The 16443-nt window shown below is 44.9% G+C and overlaps 1 protein-coding gene across 1 annotated transcript in view; it reads left to right on the forward strand.

Moving 5' to 3' along the window:
- Positions 1–15270, forward strand: part of GPSM1 (G protein signaling modulator 1) — an 811168-nt gene extending 795898 nt beyond the window's left edge. Inside the window, exon 14 of the mRNA XM_073599651.1 lies at positions 14976–15270. Coding sequence (XP_073455752.1) covers positions 14976–15074 — 99 coding nt within the window. The 3' untranslated portion in view covers positions 15075–15270. The remainder of the gene's footprint in view (positions 1–14975) is intronic.
- The last annotated feature ends 1173 nt before the right edge of the window (positions 15271–16443 follow it).

Genomic DNA, 16443 nt, shown 5'->3' on the forward strand with positions numbered 1-16443 from the left:
TTTTCGCAACACTCTGATAAGCCCAATGGTGAGCGACTAGCAACGTTTCAGGGAAGTACCTATTCCTGCCTAGCACACATAGGGGGTGGATGGGGTCCATATTTTGGGTGTTGTTATTAATTTTCTTTTATGTTTTAATTGTTTCTGACTTGAGATGTGTAGGAGCACAAGTTAATAGTTCCTTATTAAGACGAGCAAATGTCAGATTTATGTTATACTGCCATAGCTTAAATGTGTCTTAAATTTCCTTCTTTGGAATTTGACCGATATGCCTCTATGTGTTCACCGTCAACACACATAATTGTTTTTTTTTTCTATAATTTGTTATATAGCGGATGGGGGGAGGATTAGTGAGTTTCTCGCTGGTCACTGCTTTCCACAACCCCATCTAGGCCTGCGCTCGATAACCAGAATTGCTCTGGTGAGCGTCTTAGCTTTCTACTTTAGTACTACAATACCCTTCTGAGGTGTTTGTTCATACCTGCTTCTCTTCTCTCCTCTCTATCCTTCTGCTTTCACCTTTCTTCTCCTAGCTTTCCCCTACCTACTAGTCTTCCACCTCCCCTCCTCCCCTTCCTTCTCCTTCCTCCCCCCCCCATCCCTCCCTTGTTTTTTAAGAGGGCCCTGGGTCATGGAGGCGGTGCGCGTGCTCTCGCTTAATGCAAGAGGCCTACACGTGCCGGAAAAAAGGCGTATGCTATTTCAAGACTTACACCGACTGAAGACTGACCTGGCGTTCATCCAGGAGACACATTTTAAGGAAAATAACTTTCCTTTATTGCAAAACAAATTCTTCCCGAAGGAATACCACTCCACTAACGGAAATAGCAAATCTAAAGGAGTATCCATTCTTATCTCTCGCTCAGTCCCATGGTTCTTTGAGGATATGAGGGCGGACCCAGAGGGACGCTTTCTGTTCCTCAGAGGAAAAATCGGAGGAGTGGAAGTGACTCTGGTTAATGTTTATGTCCCGAACACTGGGCAAGATCATTTTATCTCTAAGATGATTGACACCCTGCTAGAATTTGTCAAAGGCCAGACAATACTGGGAGGAGACTTCAATGTACCACTGATCCCTTCAGAGGATACATCAGTGGGACATTCCTCTATTGCCCCCTGTGTTAGGAAACGCATTGTGCGTACACTACATAAAGCTCAGCTAATTGATACCTGGAGACTCACCCATCCCACTGAAAGGGACTACACCTTTTATTCAACGGCACACAAGCAATACTCGAGAATCGATTACTTCCTGCTCCCCCATTCCCAACTACACGCTGTCAGAGAGTCTTCCATTGGCTCGATTACATGGTCTGACCATGCCCCTGTTTTATTGACCTATGCCCTGACTGACATTTTTACCTCCAAAACAAGAACCTGGAGATTATATGAGAGTCTCCTACAAGACAAAGAGATTCTTCGGGATGTAGTTAGGGAGCTGGACTTTTACTTCCAAACTAATGATACCCCTGATAGCAACCCCGGCATCGTCTGGGAAGCCCACAAGGCCGTGATCCGGGGTGTACTTATCAAGCATGGTTCACGCATAAAGAAACAACGGGCGGAGCAGATGACCTCGCTCTTAAATCAGCTGAGCCTTGCCGAAGCCCGACACAAACATGCTCAGACCCCATCTCTAGAGGCCGAAATCCTGACACTTCGTAACAAAATTACCGATCTAATGCAATTTAGAGCTAAAGCCGCGATTCAAATATGTCGCCGGATTTCGTATGAGTCTGGTAACAAATGTGGCAAACTTCTGGCCAGGTCTCTAAGGGAACAAGTATTGGCTAATTACATACCGCACATTAGGACCTCTAAAGGCCAGAAGACCACACTTCCCCGCAACATAGTCAGAGAATTCAAGGAGTTCTATGCGACTCTCTACAACCTGCAAACTCCAGCTCCCCAGCTCTCTCGGATTGAAGACTATCTCATTAGCTCGGGCATGCCCAAACTTTCCGGGGAAATAGGAGACCTACTTGAGGAACCGATTTCCACAGAAGAGATACAATTAGCAGTCAGGATGTCTAAGCTAGGTAAAGCCCCAGGGCTGGACGGACTCACCGCACAATACTTTAAAACACTACTCCATTCCCTTGTGAATTTCATGCATAAATTTTTCAATTCTATAGGCTCCGATATAAACTACCCCCGTGACTCTCTATCGGCACACATCACAGTGATTCCTAAGGAAGGGAAAGACCCAACCCTGTGTGGTAGCTACAGACCAATCTCTCTCCTAAATACAGATTTAAAAATTTTTACCAAAATACTCTCTACTAGGATCCAATCCCACCTCCCTTCCTTGATCCACCTAGACCAGGTTGGTTTTGTCCCAACTAGGGAGGCTAGGGACAATACCACTAAGGTTTTGAACCTCCTACATGTAGTCAGTAAGGATAAAATTCCCTGTATTCTTTTAAGCACGGACGCGGAGAAGGCCTTCGACAGGGTGAACTGGCAGTTCATGATAGCTATTCTGAAACACATAGGCCTTGGCAGTAACATGTTGGGCTGGATTAAGTCATTGTATGGGGTTCCTTCGGCACGTGTCCGGGCCAGTGGGATACTGTCAGATTCCTTTGAAATCAAAAACGGAACACGCCAGGGATGTCCCCTATCCCCACTCCTCTTCGCCCTGTCGTTGGAACCTTTTCTGCGTACCGTGAGAGCCCACCCGGACATCACTGGGGTGGATATGGGAGATTCACAACAGAAGATTGCCGCGTACGCGGATGATATGTTGTTTTCTCTCACCAACCCACTGGTCTCTCTTCCAAATCTACTAAAAGAATTCAAAACGTATGGTGACCTTTCAAACCTGAAAATTAATTTCACTAAGTCCGAAGCTATGAACATAGGAATTCCCACACAACATCTCACAGGCCTCCAGTCCAGTTTCAAATTTAGATGGACAACCTCTGCCTTGAAATATCTCGGTACATATATCCCCACTAAACTTTCACAGCTCTTCTCTCTGAATTTCCCCCCTTTGCTGTCTAAAGTTAGAGCTCTTCTTACCAAATGGCAAACGGGCCTACATTCGTGGTTTGGGAGATGCAATATTCTTAAGATGTGCATCCTGCCTAAATTTCTCTATCTTTTCCAAGCACTCCTGATCCAGATACCCTCTAGATATTTTGAACAGGTCAGAGCGGTATTCTTTGACTTCATCTGGGCCAATAAAAGACCTCGACTGAATAGACGACAGATTATGTTACCTAAGCAATATGGGGGGCTGGCAGTCCCAGACCTTCGTAAGTATCACCAAGCAGTTCACTTAACAAGACTAATTGACTGGAACCGACACCAATCCATGAAATTATGGACTAATCTAGAACAGACTCAATGCGAGATACCCCTAACCAGGGCGCCTTGGTGTCATAATTCACTACCAAGAGACGTTAGAAATCACCCGCTGATAGGTACTACCACACAAATATGTTCGACTCTTTGCGCGAGTAGACCTGGTATCATTGAGGTCCCCCCTTTATCCGATATTGGGAAACCCAGAGTTTGTCCCTGGCTACACAGATCCTGTCTTCCGTGCAATGAGAGCAGCAGGTCGTTTTCAAGCCTCCCATTTCCTGATTAATGGTAGATGGCCGTCAAGGACAGAACTCATGGATATGGAAGGTCCCTTCCATTTAGATTGTTGGAGAGCGCAACAGCTTAGCCATTTTCTTAAATCACTCCCTCTCCCAAATAGCTCTGACGAGAATCTAACCACCCTAGAGACCTACTGTTCAGAAGAGGGTACTATGTCCCACACGTTATCGGCCATATATCAGTTGCTAGTTACGCCTCTAGATGGCCATCATCTTAGTTGCCTGGAAAAATGGGAAAGGGATCTCCACTGCACCTTTTTGACACGACAAAAACAAAACATTCTCCACTTCACTTTTAAATCTTCAATCTGCTCGAAAACACAAGAGACTAACTATAAAATAATTACCAGGTGGTACAACACTCCAGCAAAGTTACAAAAGATGTTTTCCGGTGTCACAGATCAGTGTTGGAGATGTCAGAGAGAATGTGGAACAATTCTCCACATTTTCTGGTCTTGCCCTCTGTTGGAGGGGTTTTGGGAAACTGTCCAACAGACGTTGCAGAAATTCACTGAATACTTAGTCCAGGCAGACCCAGCCCTATTTCTGTTGCACGCATCTGACAAATCTCGGAAAGCATACAAACGATCATTAATACCTCACCTGCTTGACGCAGCGAAGGCCTGCATCCCCTTGTACTGGAAATCCACACAAGCCCCCCCCATTAGTTTATGGGTTAGGAAAGTTGAAGAAATCAAAAAAATGGAGGATCTAATCCTCTCGGCCCGTCACCAAAATGAACGTTTCACCAAGAAATGGTCCATTTGGAATGTCTTCTTCTTTTCAGATGAAGGTCAGACACTCCTGGGGAGGGACACGACTGATTAACATAGTTCCACCCACTATACAGATTGGTCTATAGATACCGACTGACGTTACCACCTTGTTCTTTGATACGCGCGGGGGGGGGGGGCGCGCGTACTGCCTCGGGGTGCTGAGGTTGTCCCAATCCCCTCTTCCCCATGCTCTTCTTCCCCCTTCCCCCTCTGTTCCCCTTCTCCCCGCTTTCCTTTCTCTCATTCCTTCTCCTTACTTTCTGTTCTCTGTTCTTACTTAGACCACAGTAGTTGTAGAGGGTATTGATTGGTGCCCCGTGACCTGCGTGGTCCCTCTCTTTTACTAACCCGAAAACAGGAGCAAGACTCACGGAACCGCTCGACAGTTCTAGTGCAACCTGGGAATAGGTTGCCCTTTAGTCTCAATAGGGGTCCTGGCTAGAAACAGTCCTATTGTCAGGATCGCTGTACTCCATTTACTGTTGTATTTCTGTCTTTTTATTAGATAGATCATGACACGGGACTTCGTTCATCCCATTGTATGATAATTTGTTCATGTATGATCTCGAGATGTTGTATTTCGTTTGTCTTGTGTCCATTCTTTAGATAAAAAATTTGCAAAATGTGGAGCGGGCCATTTCAGTAAGAGATTGCACCAGCAATTTTTCAGATTGTGAAGCTGAAGGAGGTCCTTCTGCAAGTGTCCCCTCAGAAGAGGAGTCATCAGCCTCTTCATGGTCCCCTGAGGGGAATTCATCCTCTCCCGCCCACTGTTTCTCTGTTTGAGGGTTCTGGGTGGTAGAAGGGGACCTGTTGCGTTTTCTCCCACTCTGGGAAGATGCAATTTAAAGCCACTAACATTTCTTCCAATCCCACCAAAGCTGAGGAAAAAACCTCCTCAGTAATATAGACAGGGGCTGCAATGTTGGAAACAGTTGCAACACTTGATGGACCCGATGGCTCACCCTGACCAGCCACCCCAGGTCTTTCAGGGGAATGATGGCATTGTAGAGGTGAGATTAGGGTCCCCAGAGCCTGAGGGAGACATCTTTGGGCCCTTTTTTGGGGTGTTTCCACCTCCCCTTCTGCCAACCATAGTCCTATGCACAAACGCAGAGGTACTGCCAGAAAAAAATCTGCTGAGCAAATAGTCCAGCAACTGCCGCTGCTTTTAATACTCAGCCTGATGCTGAGTAAACATGCCTTGGGAATGCCTATGTCACCACTCACATGCCCCCGTCTGCTCTTGTGTCCCTCCGTCAGCCTGCAGTCTGGCAAATGGAGCGCTTTATTATGCAGTCCCGCGCTGTGGACGTTGAGGCACGCCAACACTGCGCTAAGCCACGCCCCCTCCGTCTTTCCACTGCGTCCCCCCTCTTTTCAAAAAAGACTGTTTCCCACGTGCGTGCGGGCCTCCGATTCGACGGGATCGGGGAGTGGGGGAGTGGTGGAGTGGAGGAGATCAGACAGAGAACCGCTGTGCTAAGGCGGTGGAAGAGGGAGCCGCAGGATTCTGTGGTAAAACCAAACAGACCCAATCTTCACCCCTCACGGCGGGCTCCATTAAACCTTCAAGGACCGGGGTCCCTTTTTATCGGGGTTCCACTCCCTTGGACCCGTACAGTACCCTGCCAGGAAGCTTTATGGCTGAAAAAAACAAAGCACTGGATCCCAGGGTCCAGCTCTCAAAGAGAAGCGTTACGGGCTAAACCTCCTTTCTTCCACCACAGGGCCTGGGTACCATCCAATTTTGCCTTAATGGCACTTTGAATGGATCCGGCTGCATAGCTTGCCCCAACAAGGATTACCCCAGCGGAGCTTTAGCATAGCACATCTATACTCGTGACCAACACCAACACGGATTTTGTGGGAATTTCAGAGACCTGGTTCAACAGCTCTCATGATTGGCTGGCAAACATTCAAGGGTATACCCTATACTGCAAGGATAGAGAAGGTAAAAAAGGGGGAGGGGTATGCCTATATATCAAGAATAATGTACAATATTTTCTTGCCGGACAGATGGTAGTCGCTAGGAAGTGGTTAACGGCGGACTCTGGTGATTCTGCCACAGTAGTGGAGGCTGCACATCTGGGATCATACGAAAGTTTAAAATTGGCTTTGTATAGAGGTCCGAAATCCTGTCTCCCTCTGACAGAGTCAATGAAAACAACAATTAAGGCCTGGGAAGTAGCCACTACATTAATGTCTCCCAGTTACGTAGGAATTACACCTTCAGCCCCCATATGGATGAACCCGAAGCTTCCGCACTTTTTCTCACTCCCCGACCCTATGATTTGGGCGTGTAAAGGCATTAAGACCTTGCAGGACATTACATGTGAGGGGGACCTATGCACTTTTGATCAGCTAAAGGCTAGGCATGACCTTCCCAATTCCTTTTTTTTTCGTTACTTACAACTGAGACACGCTTTTAAAGAACAAACGAGAGAGCAAAGGGTCGAATATTTTCCTTCATCTTTGGAGTCCATGTTGATAGAGGAGGACCTGGCCAAACCGTTGTCCACGGTATACAAATCCCTATTTAATAAAACCCCCCTAGGAATTACTAAGTGTAGAGAGAGATGGGAGGGGGAGATCGCAGATATTCAGGGGGAAGACTGGGATGACATGTGGGATCATCCATTCAAACACCTAGTTTCAGCCAGGGATCGCCTAATTCACTTCAAATTCTTACATCGGATATATCTCACCCCGGATAGGTTGTCCCGTATCTACCCATCAGTGAGTAATCAATGCTGGCGATGCTCACATGCCCCAGCGGGCGCAGAACACGTCTTCTGGAGCTGTGCACACATTCAAAGATTCTGGTCAGAAGTAACAGAATGTCTAACAGAGGTATTGTGTGTACCAATCCCATTAACACCTAGAGTATGTTTGATAGGACTAGTGGAGGAGGTGGTTCCAACTCGGGCACATCGCACCCTACTGAATATAGGATTGTTTTATGGTAGAAAAGCAATATTACTGAACTGGAAAAAAACAAATGCCCCTACGGTATTATTTTGGAAAAAACTGATAAATTCGGTCATCCCGTTATACAGAGCAGCATATCACGCCAGAGGTTGCCCTAAGAAATTCTCGAAGATTTGGCAGGCGTGGCTGGACTCTACAGATACAGTGAGTTAGGAAGATACGCGAGTGTAAGAGGTAGGGAGTGATATGGATTGATGTTCCATGCTGGATGTTGGGTGCTAATATATGTAAAACCCATCTAAAATGCTTTGTCCTATAATGCACTGTACTCGTGTACATGGGGAGCTGAGAGAAGATGGTTTGTTTAAACTTAATTTTATGATGTATAGTTTTCATTTTTGCTGTGTGCTACTATATGACTGCTGTATGGGTGGTAGTGGGTGGGGGGAGGGGTTAGGGGAGGGGGGAACTCAAGGTTGGTTAGAAGTTATATCGGCCCTGCGTGGTCGGCTCGATTGGTATGTTGCCAATCAAACTGTATGTGAATGTATGTTTGTTTACAAAATTAATAAAAAGAATTTATAAAAAAAAAAAGAATAATGTACAAGCGAATGTGAGAGATGACGTCACTGAGGGAGCTACAGAGGAGGTGGAATCCTTATGGGTAGAGCTCCAAAGGGATGACGCTAAGGGGAAAATAATACTGGGAGTATGCTATAGGCCCCCTAACCTGAGGGAGGAAGTGTAGATGGATCTCCTATCACAAATTGGATTAGCAGCAAGGATGGGAAGTGTTATCATAATGGGGGATTTTAATTATCCAGACATAGACTGGGCGGAGGGAACCGCGCATTCATTTAAGGCTCGCCAGTTCCTTAATGTCTTGCAGGACAATTTTATGGGTCAGATGGTAGACGCACCAACTAGAAATAAAACATTACTGGATCTACTGATTACCAACAATACAGACCTCATCACGGATGTGGAAATACGGGGCAATTTAGGTAACAGCGATCACAGGTCAATTAGTTTCAGTATATATCACACAAATAGGAAACATGAAGGGAACACAAAGACACTGAATTTCAAAAGAGCCAACTTCCCTAAACTACAAACCTTGCTAAAAGGCATAAATTGGGATAAAATATTAGGAACAAAGAGGAGAGATGGGTTTGTTTTAAGAGCATATTAAATAAGGGCATTAGCCAATGTATCCCATTGGGTAATAAATTTAAAAGAGCGAACAAAAATCCTGGATGGCTTAACTCCAATGTAAAAATGCATACAAAAGTAAAGGAGAAGGCCTTCAAAAAATACAAGGTTGAGGGATCATCCTCAGCATTCAGACTTTATAAAGAATGCAATTAGGACGGCTAAGATAGAACATGAAAGACACATAGCGGAGGAGAGCAAAAAAAATCCCAAGAAATTCTTTAAGTATGTAAACAGTAAAAAAGGGAGGACAGACCATATTGGCCCCATAAAGAATGAGAAAGGACATCTGGTTACAAAGGATGGGAAGATGGCGAAGGTATTGAATTTATTCTTCTCCTCAGTCTTCACAAGTGAATCGGGGGGCTTCAGTAACCAAAACTGCAGTGTTTATCCTCATGACACAACACAGGAAGCACCTCCATGGTTAACAGAGGACAGAATTAAAATTAGACTTGAGAAACTTAACACTAATAAATCACCGGGACCAGATGGCTTGCATCCGAGGGTACTTAGGGAACTCAGTCAAGTGATTGCCAGACCGTTGTTCCTAATTTTTACAGACAGTCTATGGACTGGAATGGTACCAGCTGATTGGAGAAAAGCCAATGTAGCACCAATATTTAAAAAGGGCCCAAAATACATCCCTGGGAATTACAGACCAGTTAGCCTAACATCAATAGTATGTAAACTCTTGGAGGGGATGATAAGGGACTATATACAAGATTTTAGTAATAAGAACAATATAATTAGCAGTAATCAGCATGGATTCATGAAGAATCGTTCTTGCCAAACCAATCTATTAACCTTCTATGAGGAGGTGAGTTGCCATCTAGATAAAGGAAGGCCCGTAGACGTGGTGTATCAGGATTTTGCAAAAGCATTTGACACAGTTCCCCATAAACGTTTACTGTACAAAATAAGGTCCGTTGGCATGGACCATAGGGTGAGTACATGGATTGAAAACTGGCTACAAGGGCGAGTTCAGAGGGTGGTGATAAATGGGGAGTACTCAGAATGGTCAGGGGTGGGTAGTGGGGTTCCCCAGGGTTCTGTGCTGGGACCAATGCTGCAAACACCCCTCTCCTCTGAGCTGTCAGGTGAATGTCAGCTGGAAAGACCCACTAACCTGTTCCCACTGTGCTTATGGTCCACCAATGAAGTGAGGAAAAAAAAACCTCAAAGGGTTACTGAAGATCTTTACTGTGGAGTAGGAAGAGGAATGCCTTCTATGACCAGTCAATGTAGGCAAAGATAGCCCAGACAACCTTCCAAGAATCACTGTGCCTGTATGTCAGAAAGAGGTAAGGAGTGGACAAGCAAACTCTTGTGCCAGTTTCTGCACACCAGGAGACTAGAATGGTGAGTGTTTACTCAGTAAGTCCTTGCAGGATCAAGGCTGCACAGATGAAAAAGACACCCACAAAAACACACAGAAGGCACATGGGCAGTGTAGCCAAGAAGGTGCAGCCCTGGCTCACCAAATTAAGGGACTGGCGCAGCAGCACCCTTGGATGCAGGGCCGATCCTGGGCGGTGTGCACGGGGTGCACTGCACCCCAGCACTGTAATTTGCCTGCAGAAGAGGGGCGCCGAAGCTGACTGCACTCATCTGCGTCAGTCAGAGAGGCAGCGGCCGCCCCAGCATTCTGAGCGTGCCTCGGCTGCCCCAGTATCCTTTGCGCGCTGCCTCCGCGGCTAGTAAACAAGCTCCGCCCACCTCTGCCATCTTCAAACAGTGTGGCTCAGAGGGAGCAGAGCTGGAGTGGACTCGGAGCGTGTCTCGTGTGGCGTGCCTGGTCTGAAGTACTCCTCCAGGCTCCCGAAGAGAGAGAGCAGAGCTGCTCAGGTGCGGCTGCCTGCCTTGCTGTGAGTCACAGTGAGTGACTCCCTGTCCCTGCACTGCACCAGCGTCCAGGCTGGTCAAGTAACTTGGAAGTAAGTTGTTTGTGCCCATTAAAAGCAGCCACTGTGCCCATCAAACGCTCACTGTGCCCATCAAATGCCCACTGTACCCATCGAAAGCTGCCACTGTGCCCATCAAACGCAGCCACTGTGCCATCAAACGCAGCCACTGTGCCCATCAAACGCAGCCACTGTGCCCATCAAACGCAGCCACTGTGCCATAAAACGCAGCCACTGTGCCATCAAATGCAGCTACTGTGCCAAACGCAGCCAATGTGCCCATCAAACACCTACTGTGCCCATCAAACACAGCCACTGTGCCCATCAAAATCAGCCACTGTGCCCATCAAACACTGCCACTGTGCCCATCAAACACTGCCACTGTGCCCAAACACAGCCACTGTGCCCAAACACAGCCACTGTGCGCATCAAACGCTGCCACTGTGCCCATAAAACGCAGCCACTGTGCCAATCAAATGCAGCCACTGTGCCAATCAAACGCAGCCACTGTGCCCATCATATGCAGCCACTGTGCCCACCAAACGCAGCCACTGTACCCATTAAAAGCAGCTACTACGCCCATCAAACGCAGCCACTGTGCCCACCAAATGCAGCCACTGTGCCCATTAAAAGCAGCTACTATGCCCATCAAACGTAGCCACTGTGCCCATCAAACGCAGCCACTGTGCCCATCAAACGCAGCCACTGTGCCCACCAAACGCAGCCACTGTGCCCACCAAATGCAGCCACTGTTCCCATTAAAAGCAGCTACTATGCCCATCAAACGCAGCCACTGTGCCCATCAAATGCAGCCACTGTGCCCATCAAACACAGCCACTGTGCCCATAAAACGCAGCCACTGTGCCATCAAACACAGACACTGTGCCCATCAAACACAGACACTGTGCCATAAAACAAAGTGGTGGGGCTTACAGATGGAGAGGTGGAGTTGTTGCCATAGAAACATTAGTAAAGGGGAGGAGTTAGTAAGATGACCATGCCCATGTGGGGACACCAGAAATATTTCTGCACCCAGGCGCCTGTAAACCTAGGATCAGCCCTGCTTGGATGGATCACTCCAGGTGGTGATGTCCCAACCCTGGAACTATATACTGTAAACCCTGCGGCTAACTCCCCCATGGCACAACCAAGGGGACAACTGATCTGAAAAGCTGTTAAATGGAAACAGCAGTTGCTCTGAGCAGCTGCATGCTTGATAAAAGAATCATCATGTAACAGGTTAGGAAGAAAAAAAGAAAAAAAAGGTTTGCTTCTATCAGTGCAAAGAGAAGACTTTGGTATACCTATGGACACTAGCAAAAAAGTGAAACTTGCTGGAAATAGGAGGGGTTATATTGGGGCTATCCTTACAGTTTTGTTTGCCAGTGCCCAAACACCTGAAGGCTGTAAATAACCCAGTTGTCTAAGACTGAGACCTGTGTCCTGTAACTTATGATTAGGAAACAAGATTTAAAGGAAAGATGTACTGAAAGAAATATGTGCCATTGGTGGCCTCTTTAGTAAAACTGCCAGATCTTTCTTGCATTCAATACTTTACTGAGCTGCAAAAAAAGCAAGCAATAAGTAAAGTTAGCACTCCTGCCTCACATCCTTTTTCAGGATCAGTGACTAAGGGTCCATTTACACAGGTGATTAACACAACCTATGAATTCCAGCAGCAAGAATATGCAGATTTCTGTATTTGGAATGATAGGTGTGTGTAAAGAGTTGTGGCCACTTGCCCATGACTATTAGCACAGCCAGTAATTACCTGTGGTTTGGGACAGATTATAGTGGCTGGGAGCAGTTTGTGTTCAGCCACGATTACTGCAGGTAATAGCTGGCTAGTCAAACAGTCGCAGATCACTGCACTTTACTGGCTGTGTGAACGCAACTCTTTGTGCAGTAATAAAGTTCCATTAAAAAGTAATAGAGCCACTACATGTTTAGCTCAGGTTCACTTCATGAATCTCCTACTTCCATTTCAACACATAAAACATTTTCACTAATCAAATATCTCCAGTGGAGACTTTCATACACTGTTCTAGTCTGACGGAAAAAAAAAAAAACCTTTACAAGTAGCCTGAATAATTTCATCCGATGATGTATACACACACATACAGACAGTTGTCTGTAGGACTTGTAAGTATCCAGAACCAATGGGCATCTTTGCGTTTGCAGTTCAATGGCTCAAAAAAATGACACGCTCCCATCTTATTTCTGGAGAATAGCGATGTGCTGGCTTTCAGTTGGATTAAAGATTTGCAAAGATGAAAGGCGATTTCCTTGGATAAAGATCATAACTCCAAAAGCTTCTAAGGACCAGCTACAAGCAAGGATCTTCTTTTACTTCTTGAGAAGATAATGGTCCGTGTGCTGCCTTTGATAAGCACTCAGGACCCTCTCATTGATCCATACTAGGCTGACAAGGTTTGTAAATGAAATAATGGTTTTAATGGTTTTGCTGGGCTACAGTTCACATACATTAAAAATAGAGTTCTATGGCTTTTGCTCTGCCTTATCGTTCAAACTCTGCCATTCACATGGATTTATTTATTTTACGAGAAGCAGGTGGAATGGATAGAGTGCATCAGAACGCTGACACGACACAAGATGCCGTGGATTAATGGGACAGTCCTGTAACACTTTCTGGTACCAACTGTCTCGTCTATTAATTTAAACGCACTGCTTTTATTATATTGACCAGTTTTGATGTCTAATTTGAATTCCCCAGCCTAAAAAAGAGGGCTTGTGAGGTAAAAAAAATTTAGATTGTGGGGGGTTAGCTCAATGAAGATCACTTTCCTTGGGAAAAAGGGTAGTCCAATGGCAGGTTTTCTTCAAATCAGTTATAGCCAGTTTTATTTTTAAAACAAAACAGAATCTCTCTCTCTCTCTCTCTCTCTCTCTCTCTCTCTCTCTCTCTCTCTCTCTCTCTCTCTTCTCTCTCTCTCTCTAGGAGATAGACAGGGTGTGGGGCGATAGGCCAACCGGTGCAGATATCCATATATACAAAGCAGTATATCTCCATTAAATCTACTTAAAACTACCCTAGTTAATGGCTTGGAATAGCTAGCCAAAACATGTGTATCCACCAGGATCACAGGCATAGCAGCATGGAAACACCCAAAAAATATGACCCCTATCTCTCCCGGAGTATCACTTGGTTGAAAACCAGTATATAATACAACCGAAACCCAGAGCGGCCATAAAAATAGCGACACACTGGATGCTCAACCACCCCCTAAAGAGCGTCAAGAGCTAATATCCTCAATAACTAATCATAATTATTCAGGGTCATCCCGGTTCCTTTGCTAGTTACCTGGGTATAGCAGAGACAAAGTGCATGGTTGTGTTTAGAGGATAGTGATACAGATACCCCTCAGTCTCAAGTCCGTGCCTCGCCGTCACCGTCGTATGCGTCCCACTGACTATCCCTGTCACTTCCACCTTTATAGATACGATCCCGCTCTTTAGTGGGGGTCATATTTCTAGGGTGCTTCCATGCTGCTATGCCTGTGATCCTGGTGGATACACAGGTTTTAGTTAGCTATTCCTAACCATTAACTAGGGTAGTTTTAGGTAGATTTAATGGGGATATACTGCTTTGTATATATGCACCGGTTGGCCTTTCTCCCCCTCCTTTTCTCGTCTTCCCCCTTCCTTTTCCTTTTTCTCTCTCTTTTCCCTTTTTTCCTTTTCTTTTTCCCTCTTTTTTTTCTTTCCCCCCTTTTCTTCCTCCCCTCCTGTTACTGAGTATTCAGTGTAGATGTAGTCTATATCTATTTTTACGCTCCTACATATATGATGATGTAATGGGTTTTGCATCTGAATATATATGTTTGGTTCTGTAGATAACTATTGGTTTATAACCATCTTGCCCTGGATATGATCCGATGCCCACCAGACCAGTTTGGTGATTTTGACACCACCGTTCAATTACCGGATGGGGATCCTTTTGTTCTTTTCTGATGCTTTGGTTGGTACAGAGTCAATGTCATAGAATCTGGTGAGCATTTTATTAATGTTATTAAGTTTCATATGTATATGATGAACAAATTAATTGTAAATGATACTAATGTTATCCTTATGATGTTTTTGTAACTTGAACAATGATTTAGATGCATGTTGAGCTGCCCAGAAGAAGCAGATAAGGAGTCTGTGAAACGCGTTGGATTACTGCACGCACAAGCATCTTTCAAGCTTTTTATGGATTGAGTATCATTTTTGGTCAATTTTCTATATGGCTTAATGTTACTGTCAAAGGAGTTTTATGCTTTGAAAATTTTGTAATAACACTATATTCTATTATTATCCACTGTGTATGTGCTTATCTCAGAGACAGTGACATATCCGTGAAAGTCCCATCACCTTATGGGGGAGTGGTTCTCTCTCTAATTTTGCTCTAATCGGTTTCTTAGGGATGTAGATATGACAATCTGTCCCTAGAACTGGTCTAACAATCCCATCTATATATATATATATATATATGTAAAAATGTACCAAGACATTCTTGATAAAAATCTGCTTCCATCTACCAGGATGATGAAGATGAAACAAGGGTGGACATTTCAGCAAACAATGATCCCAAACACAAAGAAAAAAATAAAGCTGTTAGAATGGCCCAGCCAATCACCTGACTTGAATCCAATAGAAAATCTATGGAAAAATCAAAGATCAGAGTTCATAGAAGAGGCCCACGGAACCTTCAAGATTTGAGGACTGTGTGGAAGAATGGACCAAAATCACACCCGAGTAATGCAAGCGCCTAGTTTCTCCATACAGGAGGCGTCTTGAAGCTGTCATTACCAACAAAGGATTTTGTACGAAGTATTAAATAAATTTCAGTTAGCGTGTTCAATATTTTTTTCTGTGTCATTCCATTTTATTACACATAAGTAGGAGTCGCACTAATTTGAACAGTTTCATTACCGACAATAGGGGGCTCTACCATCTGTCAAAATGCTGGAACAGTATTAAATCTGATTAAAGGCAGCTGCTGTTCAGCCCAAAAATTTCCAGAAGGCCCTTTGACATAAGTCAATTGAATAATCAACATTTAGACCCCTTTTACACACTAATGCAGTTTTCAGGCGTTTCAGTGCTAGAAATAGCGCCTAAAAACTGCCTCCCATTCATTTGCATGAGTGTTTTCACACTCGGGTGGTGTGCTTGCATCTTTGAGGGCGGGTTTGGAGTGCTGTAAAAAGCTCTCCAAAAATGCCCCTGCCCATTGAAATGAATGGGCAGGGCTTCCGAAGTGTCTTAAAAGTGCTCAGAAAACCTTAAAAATAAAACGCCCCGCTAGCGCCCGAAAAGTCCTGCTAAAACTGCAGAAACGACCGGCGCTTTAGGGGCGCTTCAGTGTGAAAGGGATCTTAATGAACAAGGCAGACCTGACAGGGCCACCCACTGGGTGAATTTTGTGAATGGAGTGGGCCTGAAAGAGCCACCCACTGGGAGAAATTTTCATATATTGTATGGCAGCAGCAGCCATCAGCCTGTGTGGGTTTTGTAAGTCAGCGACTGGCTTCACAAAGCCGGCCGCTCGGTACCCCTCCCGTGGTTCCTGGGCTGTTTTGCACTCACCGTAGCCCGGGAACACATCTGGGGGAGAGATACTGCAGTGAGACCGAGGCATCACCTATGAGGATTTTTCGTTTCTGGCGATATTGCGAGCACATGCAATTTTAAGACATGGAATGTTTGGTATCTATTTACTCGATGCAACCTCATCTTTTATATTTTAACCCCAATTGGGTATTGTATTATATGGTGTGGTTTTGCTCTAAAATTCATTTTTTTATATTTTTTCCAGAAAATTTGTGTTTAAGAAACAGTTGCGCAAAAATCATGTGAAACAAAAAATTACACAACATCTTTCTCACCTATTATTCTACAGGGCCTCGGCTTTCAGAAAATATATAAAGTTCTGGGGGTTTAATAATTTTATTGCCAAAAATTAAGATTTTTACATATATGCGAAAAATAAAAAAAATTGCTCTGGAG

Source organism: Aquarana catesbeiana, linkage group LG09 (assembly GCF_042186555.1).
Source record: "Aquarana catesbeiana isolate 2022-GZ linkage group LG09, ASM4218655v1, whole genome shotgun sequence".
Taxonomy (NCBI): domain Eukaryota; kingdom Metazoa; phylum Chordata; class Amphibia; order Anura; family Ranidae; genus Aquarana; species Aquarana catesbeiana.